The sequence below is a fragment of the Rhea pennata genome, chromosome 14 (assembly GCF_028389875.1).
Source record: "Rhea pennata isolate bPtePen1 chromosome 14, bPtePen1.pri, whole genome shotgun sequence".
NCBI classification, from domain to species: domain Eukaryota; kingdom Metazoa; phylum Chordata; class Aves; order Rheiformes; family Rheidae; genus Rhea; species Rhea pennata.
This window is the reverse complement of record NC_084676.1, coordinates 15,694,078-15,718,140: the sequence shown is the minus strand read 5'-3', so window position 1 is coordinate 15,718,140 and position 24,063 is coordinate 15,694,078. Positions and strand designations below refer to the sequence as shown.

The 24,063-nt window shown below is 50.1% G+C and overlaps 1 protein-coding gene across 5 annotated transcripts; it reads left to right on the top strand.

The window, feature by feature from the left end:
- Window positions 1-270: 270 nt before the first annotated feature.
- Window positions 271-23,414, top strand: TCOF1 (treacle ribosome biogenesis factor 1). 5 transcript variants are annotated; one of them, XM_062587071.1, is made up of 18 exons: window positions 271-393; window positions 681-736; window positions 3,658-3,800; window positions 5,278-5,381; window positions 5,651-5,996; window positions 6,848-6,942; window positions 7,449-7,673; window positions 8,261-8,530; window positions 13,428-13,602; window positions 13,770-13,921; window positions 15,827-16,000; window positions 16,538-16,787; window positions 17,083-17,165; window positions 17,929-18,148; window positions 19,295-19,855; window positions 21,599-21,702; window positions 22,315-22,354; window positions 22,826-23,414. In XM_062587071.1, exons 1-17 carry the CDS (start codon window positions 283-285, stop codon window positions 22,348-22,350), a joined length of 3,105 nt encoding a protein of 1,034 aa, XP_062443055.1. In that variant the 5' UTR covers window positions 271-282; the 3' UTR covers window positions 22,351-22,354; window positions 22,826-23,414. The 5 variants fall into 5 exon arrangements, with proteins under 5 accessions (XP_062443055.1, XP_062443056.1, XP_062443054.1 ...); XM_062587072.1 differs by having other exon boundaries at window positions 17,080-17,165; window positions 22,318-22,354; XM_062587070.1 differs by having other exon boundaries at window positions 17,080-17,165.
- Window positions 23,415-24,063: the final 649 nt, after the last annotated feature.

Below are 24,063 nucleotides of genomic sequence, written 5' to 3'. Positions count from 1 at the left end.
TTCGGTTCGGTTCTCCCGGCCCGGTTCGGTTGCCGGTTCTGGGCCCGGCCCGGCCCGACCCGGGTTGCCGCCCCCCACCCCGGCCGGGCTCGGGGCCCAGCGGCGCCGCCGCACTACATTTCCCAGAAGCGCGCGGGGCGGCGCGGCGCGGCGCGGCGCGGCGGAAGAGGAAGTGACGTCGCGGGTCAGCGGGCGCGCGCGGGCATGCGGTGGCCGGGCCGGGAGCGGCCCGGGGGGTCGCCCTGAGCGGGCCGGGTCGGGCCGGGTCGGGCCGGGCGCGCCATGGCGGCGGGCGGCCGCGGGCAGCGGGACCTGCTGGCCCTCATCCACCAGCACCTGCTGCGCGGCGGCTACGCCCGCGCGGCCCGCGAGCTGCAGGCGCAGCTGGGCCAGGTAACGGCGGCGCCGGGCCGGGCCGGGCCGGGCCGGGGCGGCCCCACAGGGCCGCGGGGCCCGCGCAGCCGGCGGCGGCCCTGGGGCCGCGCCGCGGCCTGTAGCCGGAGATGCTCGCGTGCGTGCGGGGAGATCCGTCCTGCGCGGAGCGCGCGCACGTGGGGAGGGAATAACTCCCTTCCCCCCGGGTTCCCGGAGGGGCCTGCGCCGTCTCCGGTGTTCCTGTTCGCTGGCCGCATCCTGAAACGGGGATGGCGGCTGATCCGTGTTCTCTCTTGCTTTTGCAGAAGTTGCTTCCTTCCCTGACGACCTCTCTGGAGGAGATCTTCACCCACTGGCAAAAGTAAGTCCGAGGAGGAAATTGCTGTCAAATGGATTCCAGACCGTGGAATTCACAACCAAGCTATATTACACTTGTGATCTTTGTTGGAATTTCCTTTTGTGAGAATATGTTCAATAATAAGCATGCTCGGGTGACTTTCCTCCCTAGGCTCTGCTTTCAGATAGATTTATTTCAGATGTTAAAGATAAACTAAAATTTCTTCAGCTTGGGGATAAGTTGTTACTGTGTTTTTGAGAAGCTGATGCTGTTCTTCCCTGTTGGGGGGTGACACTGGAGTATTACTAGGGTTAGAGTCATGCTTCACTGGCAAAAAGCCTTCCCCAGTTTCATTTCACTTTCTTTTTTAAAGCCATGTGCTTTGCATGGATGTCGACACTGGTCAGTGTGAGATAAACACGTGAACTGCCTGTGAGCAGAGGTTGCTGAATTGGAATTATCAAAGTTGTTACAGGGATGTTAAAGGATCTTGGTGTTGGTCACATAGTTTATGATTTAAAGGAAGGCACTTTTGCTTTCAGCCTGCCCTTGTGTGTGCTTGTGTGTTTAATCCCAATGACTCCACAGTTAGTTGTTCAGCTGAATACCCTACAGCTCTGAATGTCTGCAGCAATGAAGCTTTCACATTTGCAGAGTGAGAAGATATTTAGACCCACTCTGTTTGCTGCTTGATTTATCGTGATTTAGAAGTGCAGCGCTGAGGAGATGGGGCATAGTTGAAGCTACAGAGCCAGGTTACAGGGGATCAGTGCATCTGGCTCTCCGTGCCTGCAGAGTCCGGCCTCTGCTGTGGAACACTTGAGTGAAGATGTTCTTCATCCTGGCTGGCCTTGGAGGGTGGGTGTTTGCTCCAGAGGCATTTTCTGCTAGAATGCCTTATGCCTGAAGCTGTCCTATTCTTGTTCTTGTGTCTCCACAGCTCTCTTAACTGAGCAGGAGAGATACTGTGGAACAAGGTGAAAATGTAACAGTGTGGGACTGGGCTTGGGTTCCTCCCTCTTAACAGTTTATTGCTATCTTGGGTATTGATGCTGACTGTTCTGTGTTGCAGATATCGTGGGATCTGCTGCATGTCCTTCCAGACACTGTAACTTTTAAACTGTGGAGGGCAACAGGAACTCGCGTCACATTTAACACCTTTGGTGTCATCCTTATGTTGTAGTTCTGTGGCAAGTCTCCCTCTCTTTCTTGTCTCCTCTTGTAGTTATGTAGTTATGTCTGGATTAGAGTCAGAATGAGGGACACATTGACCAGCTGTTTGGTTTATCCCGAAGCACCCCAGTGAGCTGAAGTGCTCTCATGTGGGTGAACTGTAATTCTTGCATCTTGGTTTCATTTCACAGGCTCTTGGCCTTTCCTCAGATTCTGTGCTGCAGCTCTTTTCCATCTAGCTGGTGGAAAAGCATCATCTTTTCTACTCTTCTTAAACTCTTTCAAAGTGAATTTAGCTGTTGAGATTTGTGGTTATTTAAGAATGGCCTCCCTATAGGGCTATGTTTAGTCCTGAAGTCCACTGGAAAGACAGGTGGAGCTGCCTGATGCCTGGGTGAGGTGACAAAGCTGGACTGACTTGGTCCCAGAAGCAATGGGGAGCAGTTAGAGTAAATGCTGCAGGCTACTGTAGGGTCAGTACCCTCCCTTAGCCCTCAGGTGGGCTAAGTTGTTCTCCTGTGCACTGCATCCCTGAGCCCTGGTCACACACACTGTAAATTCTCGCATAGTGTCTCTATCATCAGCTGCCACCAAATCAGGAAGGCACTGGAATGTAGTAGCTGCTTGCATAGCTTGCCTATATTTTGTTGAAGTGATTGTTGGAGTAGTTGTAGGCCTTGCAATAGCGAATGCTCCTTTGGCCGAGCCTGCCTGCAAAAGAATTGCTGATACTGACAGCTATGCCAGTGAAATCCTCTTGTAGTATAAACAATCTTTACTGTCCAAATCGTTAAACAACTTTATTTTTGTGTCAGATGAACAAATAAGCTAAACTGGCACAAAAGTGTGGGTGAGTGTGTGTGTATGTGTTTTTTTTTTTTTTTTTTTTTTTTTAATAATTGTGTGTGTGTGTAAGGGCTTTTATTGACATAAAATGTTGTGTGTGAGCCATATGCAGACATTTGCACCAGCCATTGTTATTCTGATAATAAAGCAAAAGTATTACTTGTGTTTTCATTTGAAAGCAACTTTAGCCACAGCTTATGTTCTCCTGGTACAAGTAGGAGTTGGAGCCTGGAAACATCTCTCTCCAGCTTAATGCTTTAGCTCCAGTAAACAGCTTAGATGATTAATGCTTGTCTTTGGCCCTTTCTTTGCCATCTTTCAACACAGGTTTTGTTGGTCCAGCCATATCCTTTCATAAATACATTTGCACTGTAACTTTTATCTTGTTTTGACTCAAGTGCCCAAATGCAGATGGCTTGTGCAGCCTTTACAGTCACTCGTCGTGGTGTCGCAGAGTATCATGACCTGTCTGGGGCTCGCTGCTCTAACCCTGCGACAGCATCAATTGGTTGCTCTGTATGGCTGTAGCTGTCTCCCGGAGACTGAATTTATTTCACAGGCTACCTTTGCTGTGTGGTGAGCATCAACCTGACCAAATATGTTTTCACATCTCTACTAATGTGAGAAAGATGCCTTCTTTCTATGTCCTAGGTAGAGTTTGTATCCAGTATCTCCTCCAAGTGTTGCAAGGATATATTGCTCTCAGGAGGTGCCTGAGGAGGACAGAGGTGTATCTTGCAGGTTACCGATGGATCTCCAATCCTCTCAGGAGCTGTGGAAGAATGACAGTGCTTGTCCTGAGACTTACGTCAGACCTGAAAGTGGCTGAATTAACGAGTGTTCGAATTTATTCTTTTTTTTTTTTTTCAAGAGCTGTTTGCCTTTTTGACACGTCTTTTCTGCTTTTTCCAAATATGTTTCCTCAGAACTCCCTCGAATTCCAGGAGAAGAAAGGTGAGTGATGTGGAGGCAGTGATCCCAGAAAAGATCAGAGTTCCTGATCCCGTGAGCAGCTCTGAGAGCTCAGAGAAAGAAGAGGATGAGAAAGAGAACACACAAGCTGTCAAGGGTAGGAGCCTTTTATCTCTCTGTGTTTTAACTGAGTAAAAAGGCTGCTCTCTGTGTAAGAGCAGCCCAGTTTGCTTGACCAGAGAAAATGCTTTTAAAGTAATAACTATTCCCTTATGCTTCTAGGAAAATAGAACAACTAACTAACAGCACCTCTGTTCCTGTAGAATTTCTGAGGAGCAGAGATGCTTGCTAAAGCTAGCAAAAGCCTGTGGAATTCGGCCCTGGTATTAGGAGCTAGGTTTAGATCGCTCCTGCGGAAAGATAGCAGTGATACAGGGGGAAGAGGTATCTCTTTGTCATCACACCAGCTCTCTTGCACTTCCTCTCCTATAAGTATTTTCTTTTTTCCTCTCATAGAGTCTGTTTAATTGGTGTGGATGAGCATAGCTCCTTGGAGAAGTGTTCCCTCTCTGAGACGCGTGTGGCTGTCTCAGTCACTGCCCTGTTACTATGAGTGTTGTTGCCCCTATTGGCCCATGTCAGAGTCTGACACTGGCAGGAACCCACCCAGAGAGCAGTGCAGGTTAATGTCTCTGGGGAGGCTGAGCCCAGGGGTGCTACTCAAGTCTGAGTAGAGCTTTGTGTCCTGGTGAGTACAGATCAATTCTGAAACAAGTGCTGTCACCTCTATTGCTATCACCCCTTCCAGCCCTGAAAGCTATGTTACTGTCTGGATTCAGCACTTGCCAGACTTCCAGCTCACTTGCATTGGTACAGTCCTGCCCTTAGGGTCTGTCCTAATCCCAGCATCCATCGCTGATGGATTAGGATAGCAAGTTTGACAGATTCTCACACTAGGCTGGTGTCTGCGCCCAAAGCTACCACCCTCAAAAGTCCATCCAAGAGTCCGTTCTTCATCGTAAGCTAGGCTTGCTGAATTGAAGCTCAGCCCTTTCCCCTGGATTTGCTGAATGTGTGAAAAGGTGTCTTTGTGTTGTGGTAGAATCAGTAGTTATGGTTCATTGCTGGAGGGGAAAAGAGATGAGTGTTCTGGCTTGGATGAAGCCTTGGAAGCCTAATGGTGCCCAGTGGGGAGCATCATCTGACCAGTTGTGGCATCTGTTGGACCTGGAAAGGAAGGTTTGCCTCGCAGATGAGGGAAGGAGAACTTTCTAGATAGTCTGGAAAACCAGTTCCCTCTAAGGTGGGAAGGGATCCCTCATGCAGTTGATGTGTGAGGCGTTAGCTTGAACAGTCTAATAAGAAACTGTCTGAAATGCTTTGGCTCAGTCTTGTTTGCTGCAGACCAGCCCTTGGAAACATGTAAATCTTGGCAGGTTTGTCTTGGTTGTGGGAAGAAGGGTACGTTGGAGGAACAAAGTACATGCCTGTTGCAAGGGCAGTGGTTCTGGTGTTGCGGCAGTTGCAAGGATGGGGCCCTACCTTATCTGCTGGGGCCTTCCCATGGACCAGAGACCATCCTGATGTGAGACATCTCTCTCATTACTGCTCTGTGGCTCTCTCCTGTGTTGTAGCCAGCATTCCCCTGGTCACAAACTCAGCAGTGAATGTAGAAAGCAGTGAGGATGATGACTCTTCATCAGAAGAAGAGACACCGGCTGGAAAAGATGCAATTACAGTAAGAGCATGCTTATCTTGGCCTTGGGGACTGATGGTGTTCTGAGACCAGGGCTGTCCCAGCCTCTTTGGCACATGTAGTATTGTGCACTGGGGTGGAATTCTTATTTAAATAACCCTCCTGTGCTGGCGTAAGTCTTCTCATAGATGTCTATTGCTGCAAGCAACTCCATAAGGAGTTGTGTGGCTTGCCCACACAACTGTTTAAGGTATATCATATCCAATTTAGCCCTTTGTTGATGGTCTTCTAACTTCTTTCCTTCCCTGTAGGTGAAGCCAGCTGTGGTTAGTGGCAAAGCTGCCAACTCACTGCATTCTCCTAATAAAACCACTGCACCGGCGGACAAGGCAGTGGTGGCCTCTGCTGTGCACAGAACTGTGGTCTCAAATAAGCAGAAACCCAATGTGCCAGCTGTATCTGCACCTCTGGCCAAGGCTGGGCAAAAGCTGGCCAGTCCTGAGAAGCTGGGACATGGAGTAGCAGCCCTGGGCAAAGTAGGTCAGAGCAAAGCACCGGTAGCGACAAATGCACCGGAGAGCTCTGACAGCAGCAGCTCGTCAGAGAGTGAAGAAGAAAAGGAAGCACCAGCAGCGAATTCAACAGCCCCCAAAGCAGGTAAGGAGCCTGCAGGGCTGGCTGAAGGCAGGTGTGCTCTGTTTTTGCTGCACATCAAATCTGAACTGTGCCAGCAGTATGCTGCTTTCAGCTCCCTCACTGGAAAGCTCAGAGCACGACATGCTCCCAGGAAGACTGCAAGAATATTGCAAAGCAGGCAGCTTTGGAGCTCCACAGGATGAATCCAGCGTACTTGCTCACATTTAGGGTGCTAAATGTTGTGGTTAAGGAGTTTGCATCTCCAGCAGCATCCCACACTAGAGCATTGGAGATGATGGTGTATTTGGAGAAGATGCAGTGCTAATACTATAGATATCTTCAGCTTTCTGGAAAGGCACTTCAGCATTCTGTGTTTCATCCCAGTTGCAAAGTGAATGTTTGTTTCTGTTTTCTTTCTTTCTTTCCTTTTTTTTTGAAGTCTTTAAGAAAAATCCTTTTGCTATTTTGGAGAGGAGGGAAGGAATAGAACCTAGAAGCTCAGTTCTTGTCTCCTTTTCTGATAAGATGCAGCCAGGCTAGGTGCTCCTGCAGGAAGCTGTGTCTGCCTGGGCAACAGCCTTAAGGCCTGAGACTAGCCAGGAGGCATTTCTCATCTCTGTCTGAGGAGTGGTGCTTGCAGGCAAATGGTCTTTTTTCTCTAGAGGGGCTGTTCCCAGCAGGCCACTAGTGCTTTCAGTCAGACTAGGCCCTCTTCCCTGCAAATCTCCTTAGCCTCTCTCAGCCTTTTTTCCTTTTCTTTCTTTCTTTTTTTTTTTTTTCTCCCCATACTGACTTCCAAAGCTGCATTAGCATCTCATTTTTTGGGACTCAGAACTGGCAGCAGCTGTGACATTTCCTCACTTGTGTTTCAGAGCTGAAGCAGGCAGCTGAGGCGGCTGAGAGTAGCAGTGAGGAATCAAGCGATGAGACATCTTCTGAGGAGGAGCTCACAACTCCAGCAGTTCAGGTAATCTCTCCATCCCATGGCCTTTCTTTCTAGGAAATGTCTTTCCTAACCTTCAAGCGGAGAGGAAATGAGAGCCCAGCACTGCTGCAGTCTGTCAGCACTCTCTTCCCTGGGTGTGTGGGATCCCCAAGGCCATGAAGACACACTGTGTGACCGAGAGCCCCACCAACCTGTGCCAGTCAGCCAATCCATTCCAGTTCTTCCCAGTGCCTGAAGCAGAGGGAGAGTCTTTTTTTTTTGTAGAAGGTGACTGGCATGCAATTCCAGTTACTGCAAATGCAGGAGGAATGCAGGCTGATCAGACAGTGCCCTAAAGGAGGAAACTTGCTTCAGATGCTCGACAGCCCAAGGGTCTGAACAAGCCGACCTGTTATCCTAGCCAAATTGGCCAAGTGGCCTCGCTTAAAACAGGCTCCGCACAGTTGCAGCCCTCAGCCGGTTTCTTCCCTCCTAAAAATGTAAGGTGTTACCTGATACCCTGATCCCTTTCTTTCTCCTGTTCCCAGGCAAAACCAGATGCAAAAGCAGTGCAGAGTAATGCAGCACCTGTGAAAAGCGTGACTGCTGATCCAGTGTCCGCAAAGAAGAACGCATTAAAGCAAACAGCAGTGGTACCAAACCAGGCCAAGCTCGGATCAGCAACGGTTCTTGGGGCTGCGAAGCCTGATGACAGTTCAGAGAGCAGCGACTCATCAGACAATGAAAATGAGGAACCTGCATCAGTAACCCAAGTGTGTTTGAGACTTGTCTCTCCTTGTGTTCTTCTCCAAAGCTAGGAATCGCAGTAAAGGAAAAATCTAAGCAGATGCAGCATATAGTGAGGTCATGTTTGCAGGGGGAGTGTTTAAAGGCCCCAGAATGTGTTTGCCTTTCTTTTTGGGGGGAGGAGGGGCACGATTTGAGGTTAAAATTAAATCAGTGCTGTTAAATGTAATAAAACAGCAATTCCTTTCCCACTTGAAGAGGCAAATCATTGTGATTGAATTTGCCTCTCAGCTATAAATTGTGATATACAGTGTCTAATTTGGCAAGCTGCCTGCTGTGGAGAGTGCAGAGCACTGTAACTTACTTCACTGAGGTGACTGGCAATATCTGAAGGCTTGACAAGTAGTGTCTGATCTTGCTCTCCTCTCTTGGGAGACTATCCCCAGACAGCCAGATGAAAGAATTCCTTATCTTTCCTGACAGTTGCTAATCTTCCTTCAGCGTTAGCCTTTTGCAGGGGGCGCTGAAATCTCTTCTCTTGATTCCAGTCTGAGTAGATGAACTGTACTACAGTGGAATTCACCTTGCTTCATGCTGTTCTTGTTTTGTGCAGACAAAGCCACCTCCAAAATCGTCCCAGGCCATCCCATCCCCAGTGAAACCCACACCGGCAGCATCACTCTCAAGCAAAGCAGCTTCAGCAAAAACACTTCCATCAGCCCAAGGGAAGCCAGCACCGAAACCAGCAGTGCCAAAGCAGGGCAAAACAGGACTGGAAAGGACTGCTGTTCCCACAAAGCCTGCTGAAAGTACGAAGCCAGTGGAGAGCACTGACTCTTCAGGCAGTGAAGATGAGAATCTCCGTGTGCCTGTCAGCCAGAAGGTTGGTGATGCTGCATTCAGCTCAGTGTTGGAAGATGAGATATGCATGGAACAGTAGTTTACTGCTGATCTCCTTGAAACTCCGGTAGCATGTAGTACTTTGCATTTTATCTCTTCTGGGAGGGGTCTTTGTTACTACCTGGAAACAAGCCTGGGTAACTCTTCTCACTCAGATTTGGCTTTGTATTTTCACGTCTTTGTCTCACTACAGGGAGACAAAGAACTTCCTAGGGGATAGTTGAGAGTTACCAAATATCTGGCCCTGTGCTGAGATTTGTCTTGTCTCTTCCCTGATTCAAAAACTCTTACAAGGTGCAACAGGAAAGCTCATATGAGGGAGGATGTCCCAACAGCAGCATAATCTATGCTAGCAAATAGGGAAAGAGGGTGGGGACCCCTAATTTATTTGACACAAACTGGTTTCACTTCACTCATGCTTTGCTCTTTTGAGGGATCACTGACAGCTTGGCCCTCCTGTGAGAGGATATCCTGTGAGGGATTATAAAGAGGGTGGGGACCCCAAATTTATTTGACACAAACTGGTTTCACTTCACTCATGCTTTGCTCTTTTGAGGGATCACTGACAGCTTGGCCCTCCTGTGAGGGGATATTTAGCTCCTTCTTGAGAGGAGGATCATGAACCCAGGTTAGGCTTGGACTTAAATGGCTCCGGTTGCTGGGAGACAAATCCCTTCCTGAGAGCATCCCTCTCCCTGCTTAGGGTGGAACTTGCTGTGCTTCTGGTTGATGAAATAGGGCCTTGATGATCCCGGGTCTGTTGTATGGAGACTTCCTGCACTGACTGAGCTGCAGGGCCTTTTGGAAAGTGGCCTGAAAGCAGTGTTTCTGAGATGGCAGCTATTATTTGCAAGGGAGGCAGGGAACCTGGGGGCAGAGCCTCACGTGTCCTTGCAAGGAGGCTCTTTGTCAACACGTCCTTTGGAAATGACAGGCAGGAGCAGGAGAGGCACTGCATTTTGTCTTTATAGCCTTGGCCTGCTGATGTGGGTGGAGGGGGGCGCATCTTTAACAGTTGGCTCTGTGCTGCTCTCTTCCTGCATGATTATATGTGAAGATTTAGCTCTGGGTGGCAGGAGAAGGTATTCTGATAGTTCTGCCATGGGTGCTTGCTGTAAAACTAACAAGGCTCGTCCATTTTAGCAGAGTGGAGGTGAAGGACCTGATGAGGTGGGTTTGTTTTCCCAAGTATTGATATGAAGCTGGCAGCAGCAGGTAGCTGTCTTGCTGATGGCTGTTTAACCACTTCATCATCTTTCCTCTTCAAACTGGTGATTACCCTTCACCTGCCACAGTCAGCAGGGAAAAGCTTGTGATCAAGGAAACTCTATTTTTGCCAAACAGGCTGTTTTTCCCTGTGTTAGCAGCCTGCAGGCAGAGACCATGAGTAAAGCCTGAAGTACCATTAAGCTTATCTGTGTCCACAGTCCTGTCCTCCCAGTCAAACTCTTCTTAGCTCATCCTCACCATCTGCTACTTGGGCATATGCTAACCACTGACTTACTGTATCCTGCAACTTCCTCTGGCTTCTGTGCAAGATCCAAACAGATACAGAGCGTTGGAAGCTGCTTCATCTTTCCCTGTGGGGGTGGATTAGCACAATTAAAATGAACATCATGCCTAAATTGAACTGCTTAATTGGTATGTTTACCCCTGAGGACTCAGGAATATTTAGTCAAAGAAGTTGACAAGGTGTTTGCATGTTTTTTTTGGGGGGAATGGTGGTGGGGAAGCAGTCTGGACTGACCTTAAAGATGCTGTGAGCTGTTTCTCTTTTGGAACTGTTGATTCTGCTTTGCTTCCCCTTTCCTGGACATTGTAGACTAAAAATGGCACTGAAACCCACCATGCGCAGACTCAGGTTTCTATTCACCAGTGTTGGCATGAGATCTTATATGTGTGTATGTTGGGAACCTGTGTGTTCCCTGATCGTCCAAGGAAACTCGTACAGGCTGCACCAGTAGAAGCTTGCCTGAAAGTTTTTATCACAGACTGCAGGCCCAGCAGAGGAGGCCAAATCTCCCAAGAGATGGAGGGTTTCTCCCTCTATCCTGCTCCCAGAATCCTGTCCCCACTCTGTGCAGGTGGCAGTCCCTCCCTTCCCTGTGTCGTGACACAGCTGAGCTATTAGTCCCAGTTCTGATACACTGGCAGTGCTTCCACTGTGCAGAGGCAGCAGTGGAGTGTAATTGTTATAATTTGCTCAGCGCACGTGGCTTGGCATTGCTTTCCCCCCCCTTCTTGTCATGCAGAATTGCATGATGCAAATGGACCCGGCGGAGTGGCAGATGGGTTGTGTGGCAGCTGAGTCATCATTCTTGTACTGATCTGCAGGCAGCTCCTGCTTTGGGGTCTGGGGAGGAAGAAGGAAAATGTTTTCCTCTTCAGTTATTTTCCTCCTCCCCCTCGGTTATCCTAGGTACCTGTTACTCTGAGAGGTCAGAACCACCCCCCTGCTTGTCTTGCCCCGCTCCCTGCATGTAATTTAGCCTGTCTTTGGCCGTGCCATAGGATGTGGCACCTGTCGGCCATCTGGCAGTGACAGAGATGAGCTAGATGGAGGGAACTTGGCCTCCACCTGGGAAGGTCTGAGGAGTCCTCTAGCTGTATAAAACTTACAGTGGTTTATCTGGGAGTGCCATTGCGTTTTTTCAGTGTCAGGATGCCTCTGTACGCTTCTTTCACAGCTCTCTGCCAATCTTTTGTGAAGTGTAGAAAACAAACCAGCCCTCATGCTGCGCATCTGAGCAGAGGCGGAAACCAGTCCTGTTGCGATGAAGCTCTTAGAAGTGAGTGAGAAGGGTTTGATCTTGGTAGACTCTTCCCTTGGGTACCAGTGCTCGGCAAGGAGAGGGAGAGGGGCTGGTATGTTCAAACAGACCACGTGAATTCTTGTCTCCTTCGAGTGGTTCTCTCTTCACCATTGCAAATCTGGCCTCTCTCTTGGAAATAGTGACTCACTGCTATCAAAGCAAAACAGACAAGTGAGGTTGCAGTCCCCCCTCCCCAAGTGCGTGTGGAGGTTTCTGTTTCTCTAAGCAGAGTCAAAATGTGCTTGGCTTGTTCGGAGAGCTGCTCTGTAATGGGATAAACATGCAGATGCTGTTGTCTCTTTAGTGTTTGGCTTGGAAATGACAAACACTGCCCCAGTGGCAGCCCTCAGCAGGGCTGTGCCAGGAAGCAAGATAAGATCCATCCTCCTGGGAGGCTGTAAGGCTGGTACTCTTGGCTGCTGGCCAGATGCAGCCCCTAGATGGGCCAGCAGTGTTGAGGTACTCCTAGCACTCTGCGGGCTGAGAAAAGGGATCTGAGGTGGGAGGAGAGTCACTGGACTAGCAGCATCACACGGCTGGGAAAGGGGGCTTACAGTGACTGTGCAGCAGGGCAGGGGTCCCTTTTCCCTTCTTGCGGGAGACCCTGGGCTGTGAGACAGAGCTGAAGTGGGCTGTCATCACACATGGGTTGGATGGGTCTTGTCAGCCCTGGCAAATGTGGTACTGGCAGAACAGCCCGGAGATGAGCGATAAGCAGAGTAGACTGAGTGGGTGCAGAGCACTGCGAGTTTGAAGAATATCTGCGGGTGGTGAAGTTACCAGAGCTCCCAGCAAGCTCTTCTCTCTCTACCACCACTGGTCTGCCAAAGCATGCAGGAGGGAGGTTTGCAGCTCTCTGACTGAGCTGGAAGAGGGGCCAGGAAGCAGGGATCTTACCTGGCAGCTCTATGTCTAGTGCTACGATAATCACTGCTGCCTTTTGCTGACACACCAGCCTCTTGGCCTATCTTGAGTCCTAGATATCAGTGTTGGCAGTGTAGAAAGGCAGAGCCCAAGTGAGTTATAAGGGTTATTTTTGCTGTTTTCAAACTTTTAGACCTATTGACACGTTAATTTCCAAGGAGTTCAGTCGTATCCTTGGCCCAGGTCTGTTCTGCCTGCCTTTCATGTGCCAAACGCCTGTGGCAGCTCTATGCTGAGCTCTCCAGCAGCTCTAGGGAGTAACTACTCTGATACCTTCTTTGACTCTAGCAAATGTGCACAAGGATTTCCAGTTTCTACTGATTCTTCGAGCTAGGGAGAAGTTGCACTCAAATGAGAGGCTTCTTTGGAACAAGAGCTTGGGGGTTGCAGTGCTGCTCTTCCCTTCAGACTCCTATCCAGCCGGTCTCAGCCTCATTAAGGAATTACAAAGCTGTCTGCGGTCCTGCTGGCTGAGGTGAAAATGAGGTATTGAGCCCCGTGACACTCCTTGAATGGGTTTGTTAGCTCTCCGATATCATGGGATTTCCCTCAGTCCCCTTGGCTTTTGCTTACTGCATCTTAGCTGAGCTGCAATAGGTAACCCAGGCCAGTCACTTGAGAGATTGGACTCTGTGTCTCGTTAGCAACCTTCTGCTCTGGGTTAAGCTGTTCCCATTTCTGGCTTCCTGCTGTTCTCAGCCCTCGGGTAGGGTCTGAGCCAGCATGTATCACCAGCTCAGTCCACTGTGCTGCCATAACCTCTGAGTGAGGGCTTGATCTTGAGCTGGAGAGGCAGAGATACAGAGGGACTGTGCTCCTAGCTGTCCTGGCTGACCCCTCTGCTAGAAGGCTCCTCCTGAAATCTTGTTGCAATGAGATTTATGCCTGCTCGTTAGCCCTGCGTACTCAGGAGATAAAATGCACTTGGGCTTCCTGTCAAAGACACATTATAGTATGCATTCTCAGCAGCTCAGTCCAGGCAGTAACCGAAGCCACTTCCAGTCTTGAGAAATAGAGTGAGTATTAGCAACAGCTGTGCTGGCGCAAAACAAAACCTATTTTGAGCTGAAACTGAGCTTAAACCCTTAAACACAACCTATAGTAACACTATATTTTTGGGTCCATATTTCTTTTTTTGTTAAGAGATTAACAGAACAGCCTGGACACATTCCCAGCCTGAGCCAGGCTACTAAAGTTGGGGGACCTGAAAAGGCAGTGGGAGGCACCTTGAAAAGCCAGACCTCAGAAAGTGGGAGCAGTGACTCGTCTGACAGTGAAGAAGATGCTCCTGTGGCACAGAAACAGCCTACACCAGCTGGTAAGGATCCTTCTGGCAGTGGGCAGGACCTTTTGCTCTCTTTCTCCTGGATTTCCTTCTCTGCCTTGCCTGCAGAGCTGCCCTGGCTGTTGTGATAGTTTCTGCTTTGGACAGGCAAGGAGAGCAACTCTTGCCTATGACAACAATCTCTCATGCTTCTCCTTCAGTGAAAACCAACGCTGTGCCCAAGTCAACAAGTGGGAAGAAGGCACAAGCTCCAGCCCCGGTGCCAGCCCCAGCCCCTCCGCCTGCAGAGAGCAGTGATGATTCCAGTGAGGAGTCATCAGACTCAGCGGAGGAAGTTATCCCCCCTTCACAGGTAACGAGCCACTGACCTGCTGGGCATGGGCACTGTTTGCTCTGCGTACTCATGCAATAACTCATCTCAGGACTTGCAGGATGATGTTGGGTGGGTGACGAATGACAGAGAGGAGACCCCTCCTATTGGCTGGATCAAGACTTCTTGGCAGCATTTGGGGTTCTCAGTGACCCCAGTTCTGGGTATATGTCTCAGCCTCAGCAAGGTTGCTGTATGTGAGCAGGGGAGGATGCAACTGCTTTGGCAGGAATATGGCTAGACACAGGACTCTTGGACTCTCTCCCCTTTTCCCTAGTCCTAGAAATTAAACAGGCTAGAATAGCAGCCAAATCCTTATGGACAGTCCTTCCATGACCCAGGTAGCTCCAAGGCAACCTGCACCCTGCTTTCTCCCAACCTCCCTTAGCTTGGGATAAAACTGGAGGACTCTGGACTCCCGCTCTATCCCTACAGAGGGCTGGTAGGATCTGCCCTAAAGAGTAACACAGTGGCTGTGCTGCCTTTCAGCCAAAAAAGGAGTTAGAGTCTTGCTCTGGAGCTGATATCTGGGTCTTGCTTACAAGTGATCTGTGATTCCACACATTGGGAGCAATATAAGTATTGTGGGGTTGCTTCCAGCTCTCTCATTTGGTTCTCTTCCTGTCCCTGGACCCCTGCTGTGGTTTGAGCCAAAGAAAAAAACCACGTGAGGAAGCTTGACTGGGGCATGTGGCTTCTATTCCTACTTGGTGATGGTTTCCCCACTGCAAAGGTGCTCTGAGCCCAGGGCTTAGCAGCCAAGTGCACTTCTTTTCCCACACATATGCATCCCTTTTCTGGTCAGCACCCTTGCTGGGAGAGGGGGATTATGTGCATTTGAGGAAGCCCTTCCCCACGGTGGGCTGATGCTGTGGTTGATGAAAAGGCTGCCTTCTCCCTAGCTGATGGGCAGGCAGCCAGCCTGAGCAGTCCTTGATTAAAGCTTGTTTGTAATACTAAGATTGTATAAAATAATGGAGTTGCTGTAACTTGAGCCGTGTGCAAGATGGCTGAAAGCGCACGTTGGTTTGGCAGCTCTCTGCGTCGTGGAGCATTGCCTTCCTTTCTGAAGGCCAGATGTTGTGTGTGAGAAATGTCAGCCCACAAAGACCCAGCTTGTCAGAGATCTGGGGAGGAATGGCTGCTCACGTAGCCTTGTTTGTAACAAAACCCAGGAGGCTGAGCACTCTTCCATCACTCCTGCTCCCTCCTCTGCTGGCATTTATGCCTTGGACTTGATGTCAGTGACTTTTTTTCCTTTTTTTTTTCTCTCCCCTCCCGCACTCACTGCCACCCTGCTTCTGGTCTTGGGATTTTAACTCCTCTTTGTTTGGTTTGATGGGGCACTTTAAGTGTCAGGAAATGCAGCTGCTCCTTCTTAACTTGCTATCTAATTCATGGCTTGCTTGTCAGTCTGAGGACAAATTTGCCCTATGATTGGTGTCCCTGCGTTGTCTGTGTAGCCGATTAATCCTGGTGCAGAATATGAGTGTAGGAGTCATCCTGAAATCTGTATCCTCATCTGTCAAAATAGGATTTACATCTTGCATCTTGCTGTCCTTCTGGTACTGCAGTGGATAGGTATCTTGCTGGTGCGAGTGTGTCACACTTCAGCTGCTTGTCCACAGTCTGATGCCATCTGGGTACTGGGCTAATGCAATAGATGCACCCGGATATGCAGGCCCTCCCATCAGTGCTCCTGAATCTGCTGGAAGCCTACTTGGAGGCTTGTGGTAGAGAAAGCTGTCTGGTAAAGGAAGAAAATATATCAGCCTTGGCTGTCCTGAAAATGCTGGAAGTGGTCAGGAGCTGGTGGACTGGGTTGTACTTCTATTTCTTTTCCCTTTCAAGCTATGCTCTGTCCTGACTTTTTCATATGTGCCTTAGAGTCTGTCACAGCAGAACATCAAACCAAGCAAGGCTGTAAGTACAGCGGCTGCCAAGGCTAATGCCACACTGCCTTCAGGAAAGGGGATAAAAGCACCTGCTGTCCCACCAGCTTGCAGAATATCTGAGAGCTCGAGCAGCGATTCCTCAGAGAGTGATGTGCTTGTAGGAGAGGTAATGGCGGAGGAGATGACTGTGGGGAGTCTCCCTGGGGAGAGTGGGCAGACAGGGTGGATGTGCGGGAGTCTTAAGAGTGCAGGCTGCTGGTGAAGTATCCCCCTCTGAGAGAGCATGTGTGGGGGCCTGGGAAGGAGGTTGAAGAGGAGGAGGAGTTGTTTTAAACAATATTCTCGTATGATGAGGTGAAGCAGATGAGGGGAGGATAGCCCTGTCCTGTCACCTTTGCTGCTGTTCTTGCCTCCCAGCTGGCTGACTTTTTTTTCCTTCCTCCTTTTGCAATAGCAGTGGGCTGTACAGTTAGGAGTTGCCTAGCAGGCCACAACTCCCCACTGTGTCTATGGGTCAGGTGAAGTTGGGGATCTTGCCTTCCTGCATGGAAGGTGATGGGCTAGGTGTTGGAGAGGAACTGTAGCAGTGTGGCTGAAGGAGAGCCCAGGTGATCCAAGCCACCTATTCAGGGCTACTTTCTATGGTTCATGGGAATGAGCAATTGCTTCTCCTTTCAGATACATTTCTTCTTTCTCTCCCTAGGTTCTTCCTCCTCCATGCCTGAAGCAGACTACTCCCACGGGGAAAGCTCCTCCAGCCGACACTGCTGCTCTGCAGGCTTCTTCGGTCCTGAGAAATCCCACTGCCGTGCCGAGGAAGCCAGGTCTGCAGCCTGCCCAGGACACCAAGCCGAGCCAGGCCACACTGCCCACCCAGGCAGAGGAGACTTCAGACAGCAGTAGTTCTTCTGACAGTGATGAGGAAGAGATACCCAAGCAACTCCCCAAACCTGGTTAGTTCTCCTGAGGAGACGCTGTCTGTGTCATGCCAAGATGTGTGCTCATGCACAGCCTTAGCCTGGTTGGCAGCACCCAGGCCAGGGTGGAGGTGATGGTTTTTTGCTCTCTGGAAGATGTCACCTTCACCTAGTGATTGGAAAGGGATTTCTGCTCTCTAGCTCTGCAGAGAGCTCCGCTTTCTTGGAGACGAAAGTCCCCTTGACAGCAATGCCTGTGTGCTGCACAGATGATTTCAGCCCCCAAGAGGTTGTGATGGGTCTAACAGGATGAACTCTGCTCCTTCAGCAGGTGTGCTGCAGAAACCAGGAGGGACTGAGCCAGCCCACAGCTCCTCCTCAGAGTCCAGCGAGGAAGAAGGGACAGCGTCACAGGTACTATGCCTGAGCAGGCTGGGGTCCTCTTGGGTCTTGCATCCGGCCCCAAAGCAGGACAGAGAGAGGGTCGCGTTTCCAGCCAGAGAAAGCGAGGTGCTCAGTGGGTTTGCCAGCGTGGAAATGAGAGCTCTGCAGTGCAGTGCTATGGAATGGGGCCTTGCGGTGGGGAGAGGAAAGCTGTTGAATCTGGGCGTTTAGAAATGCTTCCCTAGGCAGCCAGGCCTTGGGTGCAGGGCTTGTACTTTCTGCTATTGAACAAAAGGATGGGAGGAGGCAGTGTCTTGCAAGAGTTAAATCAGGAGAATTGGTTTGCGGTGCCAATAGCAGCAGGTTTTTTTTCCGTGCTTTTATTTGTAACTTAACCCATGTCCAAGCCATTAAACTCCCTTTGTAAGTAATGTGCTGGGCGTGCAGCACATCTGCAGTGCATTAGCTGTGCATGGGTGCGTGCTGATGGCCAGGAGCCTCCCCCAGGTCTGCCTAGCTGGGCAAGAACAAAGGAGCTGCCCTGCCTCTTGTCTCGCTGTTGTAAGCTCAGCCAGCGCCGGTTGGTGCTGACCCCGTCTCCTGGTAGCCTGGCCTTGCCTTGCCCTGCCCTCTCTGCAGGGCTGGCGGCTGGCTGAAGGGTGCATGGGTCAGCCCATGGGTCGCCAAAGGTGGGCCCTTTGTTTGGAGTACAGGGGCAATAGCAGGGACAGAACTATGAGTCTGGTGTGTAAGAGACTGCCTTGCTGTGACTCTTGGTCTATGCTTTCTTTAGTCCCTACTCACAGGCTATCTGGGCCTCTCCGAGGTCCCCACAGCACCTCAGATACCAAAGACGGTTCCCTCCTCGCCTGGAGGCAAAGCAGGGCAAGGGAAAGCAGCAGTGCCTGCTGCTAACCCCCTCGCCAAGGCCTCTGTAACAGCAGCCCCAGGCGACAGCTCCAGCAGTGACTCCGACACAGATGCCGAGCAGTTGCCTGCAGACCACAAAGCAGGTGGGTTCTTTGTCAAGGCCAGCAATCTGCTTGGCCCAGGAGCAAAGCCGTGCTGGCAAGGGAGTGGGAGCGTGACACTGGAATGGGGCCTGTTCCTGGAGTTGCTCTGCTGCAGAGCCTGGCCGTGGAGTGCTGCTGCCGTCTGCTGGCTTCCTCTAGCCATGACATGGCCTTCTCCTTGCACGCGCTCTTTCGCTAGCCACTTTGCAAAGGTGGGCCTGCAGCTCTTACCCTGTGCCCTTGCCTCTTCGAAGTCCTGCTGTAACTGCAGTAATTACTGTAACTAACGGGAGCAGATAGGGCTCTCCCTGCAACCTGTGCTCATGATGTAGGTGTGCTGCAGTAGTGACAGCCCCTAGTGAGCCTTTAAACACTGGCTTAAGAACCTCCTCTACTATACGGTGCTGGTGTCAAGTCTCCCCTTGGTCTCTGTGCTCTGTTCCTGTTACACGTCTGGAGGGCAGAGAAAGGGAAGAGAATAGGAAGGCCTGTGGCAAAATGAAATATCCCGCCACTTCTCTGCCTCCCCAGTTGTTGCTGAACTGTAAAATTCAGAGCTGGAAGATGTTTCTGCTCTGGTGCCACCCTTTTGCCTACAGATGAGCTTTGGCTGGACTCTGAGCTCTGGCCCACTCCGAAGGCCTAAATGGATTGGTTGGCTTTTTTGGCAGGTACATCAGGAAGTTGTGGAACAAGCTGCTTAGTAGATGTGGAATAGCTTCAAGAAGGCCCAGGTGCTGGGAGATAAGCCATGGCTGCCTGTTAAACATGGTTGTGTGGATACTACTACCTCTACCTTAGGAAGTTCCTGACTTCCTGGGGAATGACTGCTCTGCTCTATGCCCATCTTATGCTTCATTTCCCACTAGGCCAGTCTCCATTTTCCTTGAATGAAGCCAAAGCTATTCTGTCTGTCACCCACTTCCCTTCCCAGATACTTAGTGTTAGGGCTACGGCGTCTTTCTCCATTGTAGATGAGATGGCAAGCAGATCTTGGTTTTTGGGGAGTACTGCATGCTCCTCTTTAAACAGTCTGGTAATTGTGTGGTCTGTGTGTTTTTTTTTTTTTTTTTTTTTTTGATTTGTGTAGGTAATTGTTTTAAAAACTCCCTGAATCTGTCATCTCTCTTGTCACTGTTTCTGCAGAAAACAAACCCCCTCTGGGGCAGGAAGCCACGGGACCTTCTGGCAAAGAGAAGGCAGCAGGGAAGACAGCACCAACTCATGCCAGTGTCAAAGCTTCCCCAGTCAAGAAGGCCCTAGCAGTGAAGCAAAATGACATTGGGGCAAAAGGGACACAAGCGACCCCATTATCATACACGCTGCTCTCCATCCCAGAGTCAGAGGAGTTGAGCTCAGGGAGTGAAAGCGAGGTTACCACTGCTGCCAAAATCCCTGCAGTGCAAACACTGGGAGGGTTGGAAGAGAAGAAAAAAAAGGAGAAAAAGGGGAAGAAGGAAAAGAAGAAGCCCTCCTCCACGGCAGACAAGGCTGTGAAAACACTCAAGAGCAAAGACAAAGAGAACAAGAAGCAGAAAGCTTCTCAGAAGCGGAAACTGCCCAGAGAGGATGAAGCTGTTGGGCAGCCCAAGGAGAAGAAGCGGAAAGGGCAAGCTGGTGAAGAAGTGCCCAAAAAGAAGAAGAAAAAAGCTGCTGGTGACCCAGAAAAGCTATCAGGGAGCAAGGAGAAGAAAAAATCCAGTAAAAGTAAGTATCTGAGCACTATCCATCGCTCAGGCCTGCATTTGCAATAGCGTTTTGCGGCTGTTGCATGTTCAGCCTCTGGTGCAGGGCCACATAAACAGCACCTGCTTTCCCATTAACTTCCTGCTTGGCTGTCGTCCTCCTGGCACACTCAAAGCCAGTGGCAGGTTTTCAAACCTCCACCTCAGTGTGCTTCTGCAGTCTTGTCACCAAGCTATATTGCAGGCAACAAGCTTGGCTCCTCTGCTCCCCCCACCCCCCACCATCGTCTGTCCAGCACAGCGGGAACTGTATAATGCTCATACTTGCTGTCCTCCTGATCCTTGCTGCTTGCAGAACAAGCTGATGACCCTGTGCACCTTCAGTGGCGTGACCTGTTCCCCTAGGGCTTTCTCCTTTCCCGGTCTTTACTGTGGCTGGAAGTGGCTCTCTGGCTCTGGGCAGGCAGTGGTTTGAGTGTGTCAGCATGAAAGCTCCTGAGGCCTGTCTGCCCTCCACGTGCAGGCTGTCCGCCATCTGTGCCATGCTTGGGGCAAGTTATCACTAACTGCAAGCCACAAAGACTCGAGGCTATTTTCTGCCTGCTCTGGGGAGGTGCTGGGGTTCTGCATGATGCCCTGCTCCGTCTGCAGTATGGAACGGTTGTGCTAAACTTGTTGCCTTTACTGGCTCCTGTGTGGCAAATGCAGTGTGTGCTAATGGAGAGCCAAGCTGCAGTGTAGCTGGGGAAGGCAGACAGAAGATTGCCGTTCGCTCCCTCGAGCCTGACAAGCTGTAGGCATGGTAGTTGAAGCCCAGCTTTCATATGCACAGGGTTTTGTGTTAGTCAGAGCTGCCTGAACATGGCCTCTCACTGGCAGCCTCTTCAAAAAAAAAAAAAAAAAAAAAAAGCAGCCTTGAAATCCATGCTGTCATGTGCCCTGGCAGCCACTGCTCTTCCCTGTAGGGCAAGAGAGCCCCTTCCCTGGCCCTGCTGGGTCACAGTGCCTCCTGTCACAACACAGTGAGCTGCTCATTTGAGGGATTTGACTCAGGGTCATTACTGTTGCTTTCAAACTCCAGAAGAAAGGGGAGGACGGTACCAGCCTCTTGTTCACTGCTCCTAATTGAGAGTGCTTCCTGCCCCTGCACACCTCTGTATAATGCTCTTGTTTGCTGCCCTAATGCAAAGGAAACTATTTTTTCCCCCTTCGCAGTGCAGACTGCATTTGCAAATTAAGAGCTGGTTCTGTGCTGGCTCTTGCAGGCTTTTGCTACCCAAAATAAAAGACAAGATGGAATAGGTGGACCAGAACTGCTGGGGTTTCTGTTCTGCAGAGATGCTCAGTTGTGCTGAGCTGAGTCGTGTGTCTGCCCTTTGTCAGTAGCTCCCCTTGCTCTGACTTCTCATATGTGCCCAGCTACTCTAGCGCTGAAGAGGTTCTTTGGAGTGGCTGGACAGCAGGAAGTGGGAAGGAGAGGGTTCTGTGTGATTCTGCCCACATTGTGCATGCATGGTGAAATCAAACCACCCCGGCTCAAGGGTATTGGAGAAACAGCCTTAAGGACAGCTGCCTTGGGGCAGGACTGTGTCACCTAGAGTTGCTGGTCTGGAAAGCTTGCTTATGATTAGGTGTGGTCAGGGACCTGCTGGGGATGCCCCCTTTCTAACCAAGAGTTTTCCCCAGTGTCAGGTGAAGCCAACTGCTTTTCAGGCACTGGCTTTAGCAGAGTTGCTCTCTTAGTTACCTTCTTTCTCTCACCTAGAAAAAAAGAATGAAAAAGAAAAGAAGAAGAAGAGCAAAAAAGTGTCTTCAGAAGGGGAGCCGATAGCAGATGGCTCTGCTGAAGTTCACAAGAAGAAGAAGAAGGTATGTGCGGGACCCTGGAACAGGCTACCACAGGGGAGAGCCATTCTGAGCAGTGCTTATGGGGCTCATCCCTGCACGCAGCTAGTTGGTCCCTTCGAGATGTGGGGCTGGAGAGAGGAACGGAGTTGTGTCCTCCCTTTGTGGGCAGTACAGAGGAGGCTGCAGTTGGTTGTGGCCTGGTATTGAAATGACCTGAGTCCTCACCAGGGGTTGTTTGGGATTGGGAAGGCTTGAAGAAGGGCTCGTTCCGATGTTTTCCCTCCGGAGGGATCCCTTCAAAGCTCTTGCAGCCTTTTGCTGGAAGGGTCAAACGCAGTGGCTGGGTTTGCTGGCAGAGAACCTGCGCAAGGACTGAGGGCTCTTCCCCTGCTACGTTATTCATCTAGTGGTGTTTTCAGTAGAAACTGGAGCTCCTGGGGGTTTAGCAGGCTATTGCATCCCATTTCTAGGGGTAGGAAGGGGGCTGGAGAGAGAAAATAGGATGTTTCTCATTATGGACTTTGTCCTTTGGAGATGGCAGCAAAGAAAACTCTGATGGCTTTTGGCTCTGCTGGGTTCTGCGTGTTTATGGTGTGGATGATACTGATTGATTTTTCTCCCTTTTCTTTTTAGAAGAAGAAAACAGCTGAGTCTCAAGAATTGTTGTAAGAAGGTACATGGCCCGTGGAAACTGTCAGTTGGTACCTCTCTGAACAGCAGTAACCTTTTGCCAAATTCAGTATTCCTGGGCCAGTTCCAGGAACGCAGTCTGCCTGCTAAACAACCACTGTGTGAATCAACTTGGCCTTTTGTGAGAGGGACAGGGAGTGGAGCAGTGTAAGGAAAGTCAATCAGCAGAGTGCTGACTTCTGTTGATGTGGTTGTTCTCAACTATCTATTTAGCTGCTGCAAACTGGATATCCAGCCTAGATGTCGATGTCCTCTGCCATCAGCAGAGATAAGCGACCTCTTACAATGTCTGTCAGTCCCTGCTGACCACAGGGAGCTTGGAAAAGTAATGTGGATTAGATGGTGATTTTATAGCCACCTGGAAGTGGACCAGATGAATCTGCTCCCACTCTGCTCAGCTCTAGGCCATTCCTTTCCTCCCTCTCCCTAACTCTTTTAACTCCTTTCCTCAAAGGTACCGTGGCCCTGTGATTAAGGATTTATGAGTGAAGATCAAGCAGAAGAGAGGAAAAGGAAGCCCATCAGGAGAATTCGAATTTTCTTTCTTTTTTTTTAATAGTAATTTATAACTCCTTCTTTTAACTGTGACTTTTAGAGCAGAGTGGTGTAACTTTCTGCCTCCTCCTGTCCTGCTGGGGCCTGGAGAAGTGTTTTATCGCCCCTCCTGACGGCTCACCTGTTGCACTATAACTGAACTAAAGGAAGCAGTTTGACCAGAGAACAGTCAGCTTGCATAAACTGCTTTCCTCCTAGTTGACACCCAGCCATCTCTTTTTCTCTCTCTTCACAGAGCTATATTTTTAAGAGAAACTTTTACTTTTTTTTTTTTTTTTGGTCCCCTTCTTCCTGTGATTTGTGGTGTTGGTCTTTTTGCTACCTATGGAAGAGAGCTCTTGGGTTTACTTTGTATTCTGACACTGACAACGATTATCCCATCCTTGGAGTTGTGCTGCACAGCTGTGTCCAGCAGCTGTTCTCAGCCAAGGCTGCATAATTTTTTGTGGGTTTTTTATGGAAAACATAATAAAAGAGAAATGGTGAGATTTTGCTTGAGCTGCTCTGAAGGGAAAGGGCGAGAAGCCCTCAGGGCTGGGTTTGGCCTTTGAACCACTGCCTGATGGCTGTCGAGGAAGCAGAGCTGGGGCTGGGGGTGAGCGCAGGCGGCTGCTTGGGGAAGGAAGGGCTTGTCTGTGTGTGGAGGACGTTGCATGGGGGAGCAGAGCCCAGCTTCTGCTGGGTTCATAGGATCAGCTTGATGCCCCCCCCCAGGGGAAAAGTAGTTCCTTTGTGCATGCTCCCTGAGGAGCAGACACTGGTGTTCCTGGGCTTTGAATGCATGTTCCTGGCACACCAGTTGTGGGGGTGTGTTTTGTTTTGTATTACTACACTGCTGTAGGACAGATGCTGAGAGCAGCTTGATTTGGGCAGGTTTAAATGCATTGCCCTCCTACAGTGCCTATTCTCTATTTCCAGCCTGCTGTCTCTCAGACAGCTGCTTCCTGCTGTTTGTGCTGGGCTTGTGCCTAGCTTCATCTCTTCATTCCCTGCCAGAGTGGTTAGGATGTGAGGAAAATGGGAGGGGAATACCCTCCTCCTCCTCCTCCCAGCACAGCGCAGCTTTATGGCTGCCCTCAGCACATCTGAAACACAAGGTCAAGTGACTGCTGCAGAGCAGGAGGTGAGAGTGGGGTT